General features: G+C 42.7%; 1 protein-coding gene across 1 annotated transcript; it reads left to right on the forward strand.

Moving 5' to 3' along the window:
* Nucleotides 1-981: 981 nt before the first annotated feature.
* Nucleotides 982-9,821, forward strand: LOC120993560 (zinc finger protein 84-like). Its single transcript, XM_040422037.1, has 2 exons — nt 982-1,696; nt 9,208-9,821. The coding sequence occupies exons 1-2, from the start codon at nt 982-984 to the stop codon at nt 9,819-9,821; spliced, it is 1,329 nt and encodes a 442-aa protein (XP_040277971.1).
* The last annotated feature ends 9,102 nt before the right edge of the window (nt 9,822-18,923 follow it).

The following is an 18,923-nucleotide window of genomic DNA, read 5'->3' on the forward strand; positions in this document are numbered from 1 at the left end:
AAGGAAGTTGCCTAATAATTATGCACACCTAATATAGGGTGTTGATGTCATTAGACCACACCCCTTCTCATTACAGAGATGCACATCACCTAATATGCTTAATAGGTAGTAGGCTTTCGAGCCTATACCGCTTGGAGTAAGACAACATGCATAAAGAGGATGATGTGGTCAAAATACTCATTTGCCTAATAATTCTGCACGCAGTGTATGTCACAGTCTGTGACATCAGGCAACCAGTCTCCAACCTATACAGAGAGGGGTAGCAAATAACTCCTCTGTACAGTTAAGGGACTGGGCTAGAAAACTCTACTTGCTAGCTAGTGATTGCTATGGATAAGCAAGTCAGAGTTGAGGGCACGGTAACCAGTGTGAATGGACACATGTGTGTATATTACAAGTGATCCTGTGGGTGTATATGCATATGTGGTTGTGCCACCTAGTTCATAGGTCGTATAATGCTAAATACAGTAGATCTCACTGCCTCTACCAGAGTGGAGTCTCTGTGGACTAGAATGTACCCTTGTATAGTACAGAGTTCAGACCAATCTATTTGTATAGCTTGCGGCCAGTATATAGGTCACAACCATGTATCGCAGCCAGTATGTTTTGGCTATATACAGTCACTCATAGCCAGTATATTTTGGCTCCATATACACACCTGTAGCCAGTATATTTTGGCTCCATCCATTCATCACATACACACTCCAAGGCTATTGGGTAGAATATTGCATCTAGTGCAGCCCTGCCTAAAGAGCCGTGTCCTAGAAATTAGCAGCAGCTAATGAGCTATTTATATATTTGTAGCATTAATTAATTAGTAGCAAGGAAAATAAGTACCATTTAACTTATAAATATGTTCTTCTTTCTCCAGGTGATGACAGGATAAGAAGCTACTAGAAATATCTTTTCTCTTCCTCTTATGACGTAAAAGATAATTAAGTACGACTTGTCAGTAATAGAACTGAACACAGACTGGGTGAAATGTCAACAAGAGCTGAATGTAGGAAACCTTTAGAAATGAAATTTAAGGAAACTCGACAAGGTGAAAGGTCATTTAAATGTCCAGAATGTGGGAAATCATTTATTACAAAAACAAATCTTGTTGAACATCAGAGAATTCACACAGGAGAGAAACCGTATTCATGTACAGAATGTGAGAAGTGTTTTCGTCAGAAGTCAATTCTTTTTCGACATCAGAGAATTCACACAGAGGAGAAGCCGTTTTCATGTACAGAATGTGAGAAGTGTTTTAGTCGGAAGTCATATCTTGTTCAACATCAGAGAATTCACACAGGAGAGAAACCGTATTCATGCTCAGAATGTGAGAAGAGTTTTAGTTATAAAATAAATCTTGCACGTCATGAGAAAATTCACACAGGAGAGAAGCCGTTTTCATGTACAGAATGTGAGAAGTGTTTTCGTCAGAAGTCAATTCTTTTTCGACATCAGAGAATTCACACAGAAGAGAAGCCGTTTTCATGTACAGAATGTGAGAAGTGTTTTAGTCAGAAGTCACATCTTGTTCAACATCAGAGAATTCACACAGGAGAGAAGCCGTTTTCATGTACAGAATGTGAGAAGTGTTTTAGTCAAAAGTCAGATCTTGTTCAACATCAGATTATTCATACAGGGATAAAGCCATTTAAATGTACAGAATGTGAGAAATGTTTTAATGATAAATCAACTCTTTTGAAACATTTAAAAATTCACACGAGGAAGTAGCCATGTGTATGTATAGTATGAGAAAACAGTAGAATAAAAATGGGTCTTGTGGCAAATCAAAGAGCGGAGAAGTCAGAAGCCTTTGTAATGTTCAGATTGTATGAAATGTGGCAGGTGTGGAGCTCTACTGTAGGACTTGGTACCTTATGATGATTCTTTATTTTTTTCTTTCAATCTTCTTTTATAATAAATTTTACATTGAGTGAATACTGAGTAACGTCTCTTTACACTCAGAGAGTCTCCCCTTGGCTGTGATGTTCATAGAGAGCACAAGATAGGATTTTAACCCCTTAAGGACTGGGCTCATTTTCACCTTAAGGACCATCTCCATTTGCCATAAACTGTTAAAGAATACCTAAAGGGTTAATAAAGTTTGTAATAACATTTTGCGCGTGCGCACAGGGCTCTGCCAGTGTGCAGGTCATTGAGAGGTTGAGCGAAGTGCCGGCGCATGCGCACTTTGCTCTATGAAGCCGAACGGAGAAGTCCGCACGGGCGCATCAGGCAGAGCCCTGTGCGCACGCGCGAGATGTTAGAGCAGAAGGAGGGGGGATGGAGGGAGAGCCGGAAGCGTCACACAGGATTATAAGGCGACGCTGAGGTCGGGAAAGGCGGAGCTGGGCACGAACGGCGGCGGGTGCGGGCGGCAGCTTGGATCCATTTACATCCCCTTGGGCACCTTATTTTGCTCATAAGATTGGGCTTATACCTTTTCAGATCGCACCACTTCTTCTGTAGTTCTCAATCTTTGTGCCACAAGGAGAATTTCATATATAACTCCGCACGGAGAGACCTCAGGATGGCCCGCTTCTCCACTCTCTTCTTGGTAAGGGCCTATCCCCGCACCAACAAACACTGCAAGATAAAGATGCAAGCATATGATTCCAATTTTTTTAATTCTACGTTTTAAAAAATATGTCCTCAACAAACCAGCAAAAAGTAGTTACGTCTTTGAAGGGGAAATATTAGATTGAATGTTACCGTTATAAGATCGGTTTGTATTGCGATTGTATGTGTATGGTGTCTGAGTGAGCAATCGGATATTGGCCAGCTAAGCTGCGATGTACCTGTCTAGAGAAGTGACGGTACGGTATTGGGTGTACTGCTGGTTTGCATCCCTGTGGTGCACCCTGGGTATAGCTAAATGAACCAGCAATAATCTATATATATTGTGTTTGTGTGTGTGTATGGTATATAGTGTATGGAACCGTATATAGTGTATGGTATATAGTGTGTGGTATATAGTGTGTGGTATATATTGAGTGACAGGAAAATGGACGTGCTATGTGCATGTGATAGAAATGTATCTGTTGTCCATACATACATGCTACAAACATAGTGCTGTGAAGTAACAAGAGTACTTAGTGCACCAATCTGTATTATCTACTCTTACCATAAAAACATTTTTTTGGTAAGAAAAAAAAAATCACATTCATATAGCAAATATTCTGGAGACTGTCTGGAAATACTTTCTTTGAAAAAACTTTATCGGCGCGAATTAAATGACGTCATGCGGTCGCGCACACTCTAGGACATATAACGTTCATGATTTTTCAGTTTAAATCGTGATCTCGAATATTAAAAATATTCGATATTCTTGGATTAGAATATGACAAATATTCTAAAAAGCGAATATAAAGCAATATAGCGAATATATTCGTTATTTAGAATATTCGTCATTTTTTTGTCCATCTGAAAACGTGATTCCTTCCTGCTTCAGTTGCTTGTGGGCCAATGACTCATTGACCCACAAGCAAGAAGCAGGGAGGAATCATGTTTTCAGATGGAAAAAATATGAATTTTCGATATAGCAAATATATAGCACTATATTCGAAATATTCGAGAATTCTCAAAGTTGCGATATTTGAGATAGAAAATTGCTATTCGAATATTCGTGCTCAACACTAGTTATAACCATGCTATAACAGAAAACCATAACGGAATCCCTAACGCTAGTGTGAACTCACCCTAACCCCTTTAATTTTTTATTTATCAGATTGCTTCTTACTAAGCAGCAGAAATATCTCTGATGAAGTAATGGTGGAACAAGCAGCATCCAGTTTGGATTTCTATTTTAGATTGTTATGTTTTTTCCTTCTTCTATATTTAATCTAAAAAAATGCAGAGTTCACAAAAGAGCAACTGACATTCTTCTCTAAGATGATCAATTGTTATGAAGCATAATATGTTCTATGGACTAAGGATTGTGAAATAGACTCAATGGTATAAGTGGTATCTAATGAAGAAATAATCATAGTCAGGAGAAATACAAGCAGATGACCAGAAGAGGTCTACATTCTCAGAACTGGAAATGAAGACACAGATATCTGGGAGCCCAGTGAGGACAGTCTTAACTTGTATCATGGTGATGGCCACAAGTAAACTACAGAGCAGATGATGTAGAGATTGTGTCATATATAAAAAACTGATGTATCTGATCATGAAATGTGTGTGGTTGATTAAAGCTGACCCAGTAATGCATAATTTATAACTGAATCGTATCTGCCTGATTTCTGAAAATAATAAATGATCCTATAACAAGTTGTCATAGAGGGTTTATAATGAAAGTATTATAATCTGTTCTACTGAATATAATATGAAGTATTTCATATCTGTGAATTATAGATGGAGAGTCATGTGGTTGTAGGTCTGGATGGAATGTATCTCATCAGGATGTAAAATGCTCATTGTTTACACTGATTCTCACATGAAAAGGTCTCGGAGTATCCCAGGAATCTCTTACAGATGCTAAATAAGAGTGTGAACAATAGGTCTCTACCCTGCAAATACAATGTGTAAATGAAGAACCATCTCAGGAGGCCAGAAAATGCTAAACTTGTTGATGAGAAGGTGGGGCCATTATTCTTCCATTGCATATTGTAATGAGGGAAGAAAGATCTGGGCGCCTCTTGGGGGGAAGAGGAGGAGCAGATAGATATAGCCACCAAAGAGGTATAAAAGACCCAAGCATGGCTCAGAAAGCCAGAATTCACCAAGGGAATTCACTTGGATCACTGACTTGCTGAGGAGAAGACACTGACTGGAGATCAAGTACTGAGTGTGTAGAGGGTCCATGTCTGGTAAGTACTGACTGTGCTGTGTATAAGGACAATGTGTCTTTGTCTGTAATGTAATTATACACGCATACATGTTATAGTACATACCTGTAACTGTGCAGGGAACACAGACAATCACCGATCCTGATTGCCATCACTGGACTGTACCAATAAGTTTGTGAAAGAGTTTTACTCACAGGACTAATCTGTAATTAACTCACACATCATTTTCTCTATAGATACCATAATCTGCTTCTCTAACTAGAGATATCTGTGTATCTACAGTTACAGTCAGGTCCATAAATATTGAGACATCGAAACAATTATAACATTTTTGGCTCTATACACCACCACAATGTATTTGAAATTAAACAAACAAAATTTATTGATGATGTGACTGCGGACAAAAGCAGCAGGATGAAGTCTGAAGTGTTTCGGGCAATATTATCTGCTCATATTGAGCCAAATGCTTCAGAACTCATTGGACGGCGCTTCACAGTGCAGATGGACAATGACCTAAAGCATACTGAAAAAGCAACCAAAGAGTTTTTTAAGGGAAAGAAGTGGAATGTTATGCAATGGCCAAGTCAATCACCTGACCTGAATCCGATTGAGCATGCATTTCACTTGCTGAAGACAAAACTGAAGGGAAAATGCCCCAAGAACAAGCAGGAAGTGAAGACAGTTGTAGTAGAAGCCTGGGAGAGCATCACCAGGGATGAAACCCAGCGTCTGGTGATGTCTATGCGTTCCAGACTTCAGGCTGTAATTGACTGCAAAGGATTTGCAACCAAGTATTAAAAAGTGAAAGTTTGATTTATGATTATTATTATGTCCCATTACTTTTGGCCCCTTAACAAGTGGGAGGCACATATGCAAACTGATGTAAATGCCCTCAAATTAAAGCTGACAGTCTGCAGGTAAAGCACATCTTGTTTGTTTAATTTCAAATCCATTGTGGTAGTGTATAGAGCCAAAAATGTTAGAATTGTGTTGATGTCCCAATATTTATGGACCTGCCTGTATATAATACAGGTCTGTACACATAACACATATTGTAGACAGTACATAGTGTAGAGGATGGTGGAGCACAAAACATTGCCTTTTCATGCTACTTTGTGCCGTCATGACTTCCATAAATGATTTCTTAATGTCATGTCCTACTTGTGGGCAGTCTTCTAATGTGTACTTATATAATATGGAGGTAAAGAGTTTCCTCCTTGTAGGGATTATTCAAAACGTTAATGGGGTTTGGGGTCTATTTGCCAGTTTTTTTTAATGGATTTTTAAATTGTCCATAGGATGTAAATTCTACCATACCAATGCTATCCATGTATTACCTATATGCCAGTTAATATCAATAGATAAATCAAAAAGACCGCAATTCAATCTCCATGCTTTCCTTAAATCCTACTTTCTGGGCAATCAGATGACATGAAAAAGTCTGGTGACTGAAAATGTTTGCCGTCTATGATCTGATTTGTCCCTTAAAACATGAGAAACCAATAAAAATGTATTGAACGCGAGTTTAGAGAGTGAAGAAGTTTCAATGATCAATAGTGTTGGCAGTTTAAGAGCTACCAGCACCTCCCGGATAGACAGAGAGCAAGGATTGTCCGGTTTTAGATTTATTAAATAAGTAATCTCATAAAAAATTAAAAAAATAAACTCACAAGGGACCGATAAAATCTAATCAAGGTGTCATGTCTGTGTCATGGTACAAGCCCGGGACAATGCTACATAGCACATGGGCCAAAGTGTAAAGTTCATATAGAAATAATATTACAGTGCAAAACACCTTTATGTGAACACAATGTTATGGACTGGTCTGCAGGATTAATAATCAAAATGAATTCACACTATAAAGAGATAAGTGGGTAGACGTTCCTAAATACTAATAATATCACAGCCTGATGAACGTTAAAATTAAAAAACAAAACCTTTATTAAAAGTCTGTTTAAAAGGGGGCAAAAGGCATATACAGGGAGTGCAGAATTATTAGGCAAGTTGTATTTTTGAGGATTAATATTATTATTGAACAACAACCATGTTCTCAATGAACCCAAAAAACTCATTAATATCAAAGTAGTTTTTAGTTTGTTTTTAGTTTTAGCTATTTTAGGGGGATATCTGTGTGTGCAGGTGACTTTTACTGTGCATAATTATTAGGCAACTTAACAAAAAACAAATATATACCCATTTCAATTATTTATTTTTACCAGTGAAACCAATATAACATCTCAACATTCACAAATATACATTTCTGACATTCAGAAACAAAACAAAAACAAATCAGTGACCAATATAGCCACCTTTCTTTGCAAGGACACTCAAAAGCCTGCCATCCATGGATTCTGTCAGTGTTTTGATCTGTTCACCATCAACATTGCGTGCAGCAGCAACCACAGCCTCCCAGACACTGTTCAGAGAGGTGTACTGTTTTCCCTCCTTGTAAATCTCACATTTGATGATGGACCACAGGTTCTCAATGGGGTTCAGATCAGGTGAACAAGGAGGCCATGTCATTAGATTTTCTTCTTTTATACCCTTTCTTGCCAGCCACGCTGTGGAGTACTTGGACGCGTGTGATGGAGCATTGTCCTGCATGAAAATCATGTTTTTCTTGAAGGATGCAGACTTCTTCCTGTACCACTGCTTGAAGAAGGTGTCTTCCAGAAACTGGCAGTAGGACTGGGAGTTGAGCTTGACTCCATCCTCAACCCGAAAAGGCCCCACAAGCTCATCTTTGATGATACCAGCCCAAACCAGTACTCCACCTCCACCTTGCTGGCGTCTGAGTCGAACTGGAGCTCTCTGCCCTTTACCAATCTAGCCACGGGCCCATCCATCTGGCCCATCAAGACTCACTCTCATTTCATCAGTCCATAAAACCTTAGAAAAATCAGTCTTGAGATATTTATTGGCCCAGTCTTGACGTTTCAGCTTGTGTGTCTTGTTCAGTGGTGGTCGTCTTTCAGCCTTTCTTACCTTGGCCATGTCTCTGAGTATTGCACACCTTGTGCTTTTGGGCACTCCAGTGATGTTGCAGCTCTGAAATATGGCCAAACTGGTGGCAAGTGGCATCTTGGCAGCTGCACGCTTGACTTTTCTCAGTTCATGGGCAGTTATTTTGCGCCTTGGTTTTTCCACACGCTTCTTGCGACCCTGTTGACTATTTTGAATGAAACGCTTGATTATTCGATGATCACGCTTCAGAAGCTTTGCAATTTTTAGAGTGCTGCATCCCTCTGCAAGATATCTCACTATTTTTGACTTTTCTGAGCCTGTCAAGTCCTTCTTTTGACCTATTTTGCCAAAGGAAAGGAAGTTGCCTAATAATTATGCACACCTAATATAGGGTGTTGATGTCATTAGACCACACCCCTTCTCATTACAGAGATGCACATCACCTAATATGCTTAATAGGTAGTAGGCTTTCGAGCCTATACCGCTTGGAGTAAGACAACATGCATAAAGAGGATGATGTGGTCAAAATACTCATTTGCCTAATAATTCTGCACGCAGTGTATGTCACAGTCTGTGACATCAGGCAACCAGTCTCCAACCTATACAGAGAGGGGTAGCAAATAACTCCTCTGTACAGTTAAGGGACTGGGCTAGAAAACTCTACTTGCTAGCTAGTGATTGCTATGGATAAGCAAGTCAGAGTTGAGGGCACGGTAACCAGTGTGAATGGACACATGTGTGTATATTACAAGTGATCCTGTGGGTGTATATGCATATGTGGTTGTGCCACCTAGTTCATAGGTCGTATAATGCTAAATACAGTAGATCTCACTGCCTCTACCAGAGTGGAGTCTCTGTGGACTAGAATGTACCCTTGTATAGTACAGAGTTCAGACCAATCTATTTGTATAGCTTGCGGCCAGTATATAGGTCACAACCATGTATCGCAGCCAGTATGTTTTGGCTATATACAGTCACTCATAGCCAGTATATTTTGGCTCCATATACACACCTGTAGCCAGTATATTTTGGCTCCATCCATTCATCACATACACACTCCAAGGCTATTGGGTAGAATATTGCATCTAGTGCAGCCCTGCCTAAAGAGCCGTGTCCTAGAAATTAGCAGCAGCTAATGAGCTATTTATATATTTGTAGCATTAATTAATTAGTAGCAAGGAAAATAAGTACCATTTAACTTATAAATATGTTCTTCTTTCTCCAGGTGATGACAGGATAAGAAGCTACTAGAAATATCTTTTCTCTTCCTCTTATGACGTAAAAGATAATTAAGTACGACTTGTCAGTAATAGAACTGAACACAGACTGGGTGAAATGTCAACAAGAGCTGAATGTAGGAAACCTTTAGAAATGAAATTTAAGGAAACTCGACAAGGTGAAAGGTCATTTAAATGTCCAGAATGTGGGAAATCATTTATTACAAAAACAAATCTTGTTGAACATCAGAGAATTCACACAGGAGAGAAACCGTATTCATGTACAGAATGTGAGAAGTGTTTTCGTCAGAAGTCAATTCTTTTTCGACATCAGAGAATTCACACAGAGGAGAAGCCGTTTTCATGTACAGAATGTGAGAAGTGTTTTAGTCGGAAGTCATATCTTGTTCAACATCAGAGAATTCACACAGGAGAGAAACCGTATTCATGCTCAGAATGTGAGAAGAGTTTTAGTTATAAAATAAATCTTGCACGTCATGAGAAAATTCACACAGGAGAGAAGCCGTTTTCATGTACAGAATGTGAGAAGTGTTTTCGTCAGAAGTCAATTCTTTTTCGACATCAGAGAATTCACACAGAAGAGAAGCCGTTTTCATGTACAGAATGTGAGAAGTGTTTTAGTCAGAAGTCACATCTTGTTCAACATCAGAGAATTCACACAGGAGAGAAGCCGTTTTCATGTACAGAATGTGAGAAGTGTTTTAGTCAAAAGTCAGATCTTGTTCAACATCAGATTATTCATACAGGGATAAAGCCATTTAAATGTACAGAATGTGAGAAATGTTTTAATGATAAATCAACTCCTTTGAAACATTTAAAAATTCACACGAGGAAGTAGCCATGTGTATGTATAGTATGAGAAAACAGTAGAATAAAAATGGGTCTTGTGGCAAATCAAAGAGCGGAGAAGTCAGAAGCCTTTGTAATGTTCAGATTGTATGAAATGTGGCAGGTGTGGAGCTCTACTGTAGGACTTGGTACCTTATGATGATTCTTTATTTTTTTCTTTCAATCTTCTTTTATAATAAATTTTACATTGAGTGAATACTGAGTAACGTCTCTTTACACTCAGAGAGTCTCCCCTTGGCTGTGATGTTCATAGAGACCACAAGATAGGATTTTAACCCCTTAAGGACTGGGATCATTTTCACCTTAAGGACCATCTCCATTTGCCATATACTTTTAAAGAATACCTAAAGGGTTAATAAAGTTTGTAATATCAGTTTTCAATACCTTGAGTGGTTTTGTTTCTTAGATGGGATCACTTTTATGCAGTTTCTATTCTAGGGGTGCATCAGGGGTTCTTCAAATGGGACATGGTGCCAAAAAAAAGGCAATCAAAATATGCCTTCCAGAAACCATTCGGTGTTCCTTTCCTTCTGCGCCCTGCCGTTTGGTCATACAGAAGTTTACAACCACATATGGGGTGTTTCTGTAAACTGCAGAATCAGGGTAATAAATATTAAGTTTTGTTTGGCTTTGTTACTGGAAAAAAATTATTAAAATGGAAAATTTCCTAAAAAATAGCTGTTTTGGCACTGTTTTTATTTTATTTTTTTGACCGTGTTCATCTGAGGGGTTAGGTAATGGGGGATTTTTATAGAGTAGATTCTTACGGACGCGGCGATACCTAATATGTCTACTTTTTTAAATTTATTTAGGTTTTACACTATATTATCCTTTTATAAAAAAACAAAACATTTTAGTATCTCCATAGTCTAATAGTAATAATTTTTTTAGTTTTTAGCCAATTATCTTAGGTAGGGGCTCATTTTTTGAGGGATGAGAGTATGGTTTTATTGGCACTATTTTGGCGGGCATATGACTATTTGATCACTTGTTAATACACTTTTTGTGATGTAAGGTGACAAAAAAAAAACCTTTTTTTGCACCGTTTAGATTTTATTTTTTTGACCGTGTTCATCTGAGGGGTTAGGTCATGGGGTATTTTTATAGAGCAGATTATTACGGATGCGGAGATACCTAATATGTCAACTTTTTAAATTTATTAAAGTTTTACAAAATAATATTTTAGAAATAATTTTTTGTTTTGTTTTAGTGTCTCATGTCTGAGAACTAGGGATGAGCGAACCCGAACTGTATAGTTCGGGTTCGTACCGAATTTTGGGGTGTCCGTGACACAGACCCAAACCCGAACATTTTCGTAAAAGTCCGGGTTCGGGTTCGGTGTTCGGCGCTTTCTTGGCGCTTTTTGAAAGGCTGCTAAGCAGCCAATCAACAAGCGTCATACTACTTGCCCCAAGAGGCCAACACAGCCATGCCTACTATTGGCATGGCTGTGATTGGCCAGTGCAGCATGTGACCCAGCCTCTATTTAAGCTGGAGTCACGTAGCGCCGCACGTCACTCTGCTCTGATCAGTGTAGGGAGAGGATGCAGCTGCTGCTGTTATGGCGAGATTAGGCAGTGATTTATTTACTGAAGTGATCGATATACAGCTGTGTATCATACAACCTCTGCTATTCAATTGCTCACTGTTTTAAGGCTGCCCAGAGCGTTTTTCAGTCACTTTTTTCTGGGGTGATCGGCGGCCATTTTGTGTCTTATGGTGCGCCAGCACAAGCTGCCACCAAGTCCATTTTTAACCATCAATAGTGTGTTTTTTTTTTGCTATATCCTACATCAGGGGCTTGGCTGTGCTTGCTATTTTATTGAGGGGTAAAATACAATTGCCAAAATAGCAGTACCCTAAATCTGGTGTTTCAGCTGTGGCTAGCCAATTGTAATACTGTCTGCTGTCTGCCGAAGCACAGTTTTTGTTCTGGGTTGAATACAATTCCCAACTTAGCAATTCCCTAAATCAGTGGTTTCTGCTGTATCAGGCCAAGGTTAAATCTATCTATAAAAGGGTATATTAGATTGAAGGTGCGGATAGGGTCATCCTCAATAACTTCACACGCTACCGTGCATTATACCCAATAGTTCTGACAGGGGATGTGTGGGCTGTAACCAGTCTGTGATTAAAGAATGGATATTTTTCTGTAGGTGTCTCCCTTGCATGGGAGAGTAGGCATAAAAGTAGGGAATGTGGCATTAAACAGGGTTTTGCTCCTGATACTGTCTGTCAGTGTCGTACAGTTATTGGGAAGAGTGATGGGATATTTGTTGATGGTTTTATTTACTAATGATGCTGTGCTTCCTGTGTGAACTACTTGATCCCAAAATAAACCCATTTAATACCGGCAGACAAAGCCTATTTCGCATTATGGCTCCGCTACAGTGGTTTATGTGGTTAATTAACTGGGGTGTGTGTGTATATATACACTCACCTAAAGAATTATTAGGAACACCATACTAATACGGTGTTGGACCCCCTTTTGCCTTCAGAACTGCCTTAATTCTACGTGGCATTGATTCAACAAGGTGCTGATATCATTTTTTAGAAATGTTGGCCCATATTGATAGGATAGCATCTTGCAGTTGATGGAGATTTGAGGGATGCACATCCAGGGCACGAAGCTCCCGTTCCACCACATCCCAAAGATGCTTTATTGGGTTGAGATCTGGTGACTGTGGGGGCCATTTTAGTACAGTGAACTCATTGTCATGTTCAAGAAACCAATTTGAAATGATTCAAGCTTTGTGACATGGTGCATTATCCTGCTGGAAGTAGCCATCAGAGGATGGATACATGTTCTCATTCTGTTTACGCCAAATTCGGACTCTACCATTTGAATGTCTCAACAGAAATCGAGACTCATCAGACCAGGCAACATTTTTCCAGTCTTCAACAGTCCAATTTTGGTGAGCTTGTGCAAATTGTAACCTCTTTTTCCTATTTGTAGTGGAGATGAGTGGTACCTGGTGGGGTCTTCTGCTGTTGTAGCCCAGCCGCCTCAAGGTTGTGCGTGTTGTGGCTTCACAAATGCTTTGCTGCATAACTCGGTTGTAACGAGTGGTTATTTCTTTTTTTTTTTTTTTTTTTCTTGCAGATATGCTCTTTTTTTTTTTTTTAAATGTTTTATTTGTTTTATTATTATAATACAAAATTTATATCGATATTGCATTTGTGACATTATAAAGTCCATAAGTTCATCAAATCTGATTTATGATCATAATTAACAATAATTGCATACGAGTATCCATAATTATGTGAACATTTAAAAGTCAAGTGGATATCTCTTGCTGAGGAGGATAGCAGGACTCACCCGCATGCGAAAGCTTAATAAAGCGGATGGACAAAGCATCTCATTTAGCGTAATATTATCTATTAGGGGCAGGGATAAGAGACCCGCGGCCCAGATGGCCGCCAAGCAGCGAGCGCGCATCGGGCACGCCCCTCCCCAGACACGGGCAAACACGATCGGCAGGGTTGACACTCATGTGGCCAATCACTTGATACTCACATACTCCGTGCAAGGAGGGCTTACGGCGATCTTTAATCGCAAACATTTCATAAAGCAGAAAACAGAAAAAAGGGGGGTCCAGCAGTCTTCGATCACAGTGGTGGAAAGCCCACTCACATATTTTACTGCCTCATCCCCATGTAGCTAAATTAAATATTAGTGCCGTGATTAGCCGAACCTCGCATATATTCACATTGGTATCTCATGTGCCAAAGAACTCGATTCGAGTATCGCTCGGCGGTCACCGGCAATTAAGAGGATGTAAACAAAAAAAACACAGCCAGAGGCCCACTCTGTCCCATTCAGAACACATGGTAGCACGCCTGCCACACGTGTCATATCTCTGCCCGCAGTCAAACCACATGTCTTGCAGGAAGAGCCGCACCCCGAGTCGCACCCAGTGCCCAGGCGCCCCAAGGTCCCGAGCCCCAGTCCCCCGCCCGAGTGCCGCTCAGTATCATGAATAAAATAAAAATTTCAACCATTGTTTAATGCCGGGAAGTCCTCCCATCCTCCAAAATTCCCAGAGATACTCCTATGCTCCAATATAACTTTACATTCTTCACCAATACAATGCATATAAAAGAAACCAGACTAATAGGATTTTCCCCAACCCATCCCACCAACCCACCCCACCACCTTGCAGGAAGAGAACAAAAAAAAAAAAAAAGGGGAAGAAGGGTCCTAATTAATTGGCCGTGTCCCAATCCTTCCACATATTATTCCACTTTAAGTAGGATCCTCTTTGTTTATACAGAATCTTCTCATAGCTTTTCACTTTCTCAACCAAGCCCAGCCAGTTATTACAATCTGGGGAGGAAGAGGAAAACCATGATCTAGAAATAAGGAGCCTAGCCAAGAACATCACCTTGATCAACAAATGGCATTTAATAGGCTGATAATTGACCTCCGATAAATCTCCCAGGACCCATATTCTGGGGGACAAAGGGACAACAATATTAAGTTTACGAGCCAGTTTCTTTTGGACCAAACTCCAATACCTACTCACCATTGGGCAGTCCCAAAACAGATGTAAGTGATCTGCCTTGGAATCGCCACAACGTGGGCAGTCAGAGGAGGCCCTTAGTCCTCTTCTATGTAGCCATATGGGTGTCACATAAATTTTGTGCAAAATATTAAATTGTACGACGGTGTGGTTAAAGTTACGTGAAACCAACTTTGAATTTTCCCCTATGTTCTCCCAGTTTGGAGGGCCCACCTCTGAAAGAAGAGAAGACCAGGCTCTCTGTCCTGGAGAAAGAACATCCAAAAAGAAATTATCCATTAAGTGTCTATAACAATGTGATAGTTTGATTCTCATAGCAATTTTCTTACAAATTAAGTCATGTAGAAATACAGGAGTATCTATAGTAAAGAGGTGACTATTCGAAGTGCTAGAGAGTGCGGACCTCAATTGAAAATATGCCTACCAAGCCACCTCCCCTAAATTTGCCCTTAATTCCGTGAGGGGCAAAATTTGTCCGCCACTGACTACTTGATGTAAGTACTGAACATTTTTAGTCCTCCAATACTGGCAACAGCTTAGGTCATTTAAGTAAAAAAGTTTTGGGTTATGCCACAATGGGGTGCAGATAAGTGATGCCTTAACTCCGCACCAACTCCTTATGGCCAACCAAGTCTTTATAGCCATTCTGCAAAAAAGTGTATACCCACTTAGTGTATTTGATAAATAGTCAGATTCCAGTACTGTAAAAAAATCAGAAAAACCCGAATCTTTCACCACTTTGCTGCAGAAAGGGCTATTTTCCCAGTCGTTAAAAAGGCAGAGTTGGGAGGCCACAAAATAGCCGCTAAAATAGGGGAGGTTGTCATGGTCTTACCTTCTTGCTGTTCTCCTTCGTTTGACATGTGCTGGCGGCCATCTTGGTTTCTGGGTTTCTTGTAGCCTCCCACCCTGCGGCTTCTCCTTCCCACTGGGAGGAGCTGGATGCCTAGCTCATATATATAGGAGGTCTGTGGTTTTAGTTCCTTGCTTGGTCCTCCTGTGTTCACATGCTTCTAGACTGCTGCTGCTTCTGGTTCCTGATCCTGGTTTCGTCCGACTACCCTGCTGGTTCCTGATCCTGACTTCGTCTGACTACCCTTCTGGTTCCTGACCTCTGGCTTCGCAAAGACTCTGCTTTGGTTTCGCCATCCGTTTGGACTTTTGCTTTACAGCTTTATTTTCAATAAAGCCTTCTTATTTCACTTATCTCTTGTTGTACGTCTGGTTCATGGTTCCGTGACATTAGGACCAAGCCATGAATTCTGACGGTACAGGGCCATCCTCGCTACCCACGCTGGTTGCCAGACTTGATCAGCAGGATCACCTGTTGGGTCGGTTCGCTGTGGCGTTGCAAACCCTGCTTGAACGCACGGCTCATTTTGCTCCCGTTGCCGATGGGTCGGTTGTCGCTCCTGGGCCCGCTCCTACTGCCGCTCCGGTTGTTGCGCCAGAGTCTACCCCGACACCTGTTGTTGCACCTGCGGTGTTTCGGGGTATGACCAGTTCTGCCCCTCTTCCACAGCGCTTTGGGGGAGAGCCAACTCAGTGCCGAGGTTTCCTTAACCAGGTGGGCATTTATTTCGAGTTGCTGCCACATGCCTTTCCTACTGAGAGATCAAAGGTGGGCTTCTTGATCTCGCTGCTCTCGGACAAGGCCTTGGCCTGGGCCAGCCCTTTATGGGAGAACAACAATCCGGTGGTTGCCGAGTTTTCCGGTTTTGTTGCTTCTCTTCGGAAGGTATTCGATGTGCCGGCTCGTGCTGCCTCTGCTGCGAAGCTCCTTATGTCCATCAGACAGGGTTCACGATCCGTAGCTGAATACGCCATTGAGTTTCGTACCCTGGCAGCAGAGGTGGGCTGGAATAATGAGGCTCTGGTCGCTGCTTTCTCTCATGGTCTCTCGGATGCCTTGAAGGATGAGGTTGCAGCTAAGGACCTACCAGTGGAGCTCGAGTCTCTTATTTCTTTCCTGATTTTGATTGACACCAGACTCAGGGAGAGACCTTCCTTTAAGGAGAGCCTGCGGAGGTTTTCTAATAGATTGGCGCCTACGTTTGCTGTCCCACCCGTGCCTCCCTCTCCTCCCACGCCTCCTGGGGATGACTTGTCTGGGGGTGAACCCATGCAGCTGGGGTTTGCTCGCCTGTCCGAGGGGGAGAGGGTACTCCGGAGACGCGAGGGCCGATGCATGTACTGTGGTCTCGGTGGGCATTTTCGGTTGGCATGTCCGAACCGTCCGGGAAACGCTCGCACCTGAGATCCTGTCGGGGGCAGATCTTGGGTGGAGTCTCCTCGTCCCCGGTTTCATGTGTTGACAAACCACTGATCACTGTTGTCCTCTCCTGGGTCGGGGGCTCGGTGACGACCCAGGCGTTGGTGGACTCTGGTGCCGGTGGTTTGTTCATTGATAATGTGTTCGCTGCCGCCAATTCCATTCCTCTGCAGGCTCGAGGTTCCCCACTGGCTCTTGAGGCGATAGACGGCAGACCCCTTCTGCCGCCACACGTGACTCATGAGACCCTTCCAGTGGGGATAGCCATTGGTGCCGTTCACAGAGAGTCGGTCTGCCTCCAGGTTATTTCGTCTCCACACTACTCGGTGGTCTTGGGGTACCCCTGGCTCCGGAAGCATAATCCGACTTTCGATTGGAGATCGGCCGAGATCCTCTCGTGGTCACCGCAGTGTGGGGCTAGTTGCATCCATGGGTCTGTCAAGTTGCTGTGTACTTCCTCGGACTCTCTGTTGCCTCCTGAATACGAGGAGTACCGGGATGTATTCGATAAGGTGCGCGCGGTTGCCCTACCTCCGCACCGCCCATACGATTGTGCCATAGAGTTACAATCTGGTGCCGTTCCTCCTCGTGGCAAAGTCTATCCACTGTCGGTAGCGGAGAATGAGGCCATGGAGGAGTACGTGAGGGAGGCGCTTTCACGCGGACACATTCGCAAATCCTCGTCCCCGGCAGGGGCTGGATTTTTCTTTGTGAAAAAGAAGGGTGGTGAGTTGAGGCCTTGCATCGATTACAGGGGTCTCAATCGCATCACGATCAAGAACGCTTACCCGATACCCTTGATTTCCGAGCTGTTCGATCGCCTTAAAGGGGCCACAGTCTTTACCAAACTCGACCTGAGGGCGGCATATAACCTGGTAAGGATCAAGGCGGGCGATGAGTGGAAGACCGCGTTTAACACCAGGACCGGTCATTATGAATCCTTGGTTATGCCCTTTGGGTTGTGCAATGCGCCCGCAGTCTTTCAGGAATTCATCAACGATGTTTTCCGTGACCTGTTGCAGCAGTGTGTGGTGGTCTATTTGGATGACATCTTGGTATATTCTGAATCCATGGAGGCCCACATTCTGGATGTCAGACGAGTGTTGCAACGGTTACGAGAGAACAAGCTGTTCGGTAAGCTTGAGAAATGCGAATTTCACCGATCCCAGGTAACCTTCTTAGGTTACATCATTTCCGCTGAGGGGTTTTCCATGGATCCTGAGAAGGTTTCGGCTGTCTTACAGTGGCCCCAGCCCACTGGTCTTCGTTCCCTGCAGCGCTTTTTGGGCTTCGCCAATTATTATCGGAAGTTCATCAGGGACTTTTCCATGCTAGCCAAGCCTCTCACGGATCTGACCAGGAAGGACAGTAATTCCCAGGTCTGGCCGCTCAAGGCCATCCGAGCTTTTGAGGCTCTAAAGTCCGCCTTTGTGTCGGCTCCGATTCTGTCGCATCCCAACCCTGGGTTGCCCTTTGTCCTCGAGGTGGACGCGTCTGAGACGGGAGTAGGCGCCCTTCTGTCTCAGCGTAGAACACCAGAGGGTCCTCTGCTTCCTTGTGGGTTTTACTCCCGGAAACTGTCTTCCGCGGAGTGCAACTATCAGATTGGTGACAGGGAGTTATTGGCCATCGTGCAGGCCCTTAAAGAATGGAGGCACTTGCTCGAGGGTTCGGTGGTTCCGGTCCTCATCCTGACGGACAACAAGAATCTGACCTACCTTTCTGAGGCCAAGAGATTGACACCACGTCAGGCCAGATGGGCTCTGTTCTTGTCACGTTTTAATTACGTGGTCTCCTACCTACCCGGTTCCAAGAACATCAGGGCGGATGCCTTATCACGGCAGTACTCCGAGCTGTCCAGGGAGGAGTCGATTCCGACTTCGGTCATACCTCCGAATCAGATCTTGGCCGCCATTCGCACCAGCCTGACCTCTCCCCTGGGTGAGCAGATTTTGGCGGCTCAATCTGGTGCTCCCTCTGGGAGACCCAACGGCAGATGTTTTGTGCCTGAGGAGTTGCGCACTCGGTTGTTGCGAACCTACCATAACTCCAAGACCGCGGGGCATCCTGGAAAGAATCAGCTGTCCTGGGCTGTTTCACGTCTGTTCTGGTGGCCTTCCCTACGTTCCGACATCGCCGCATATGTAGCGGCATGCTCCGTTTGTGCCCAGAGTAAGTCCCCTCGGCACCTTCCGTTGGGCCTTCTGCAACCCATAGCCACCGGGGAGCGCCCATGGTCACACCTGGGGATGGATTTCATTGTGGACCTCCCTGCATCCCGAGGCCATACGGTCAT

The sequence above is a fragment of the Bufo bufo genome, chromosome 3 (assembly GCF_905171765.1).
Source record: "Bufo bufo chromosome 3, aBufBuf1.1, whole genome shotgun sequence".
NCBI classification, from domain to species: domain Eukaryota; kingdom Metazoa; phylum Chordata; class Amphibia; order Anura; family Bufonidae; genus Bufo; species Bufo bufo.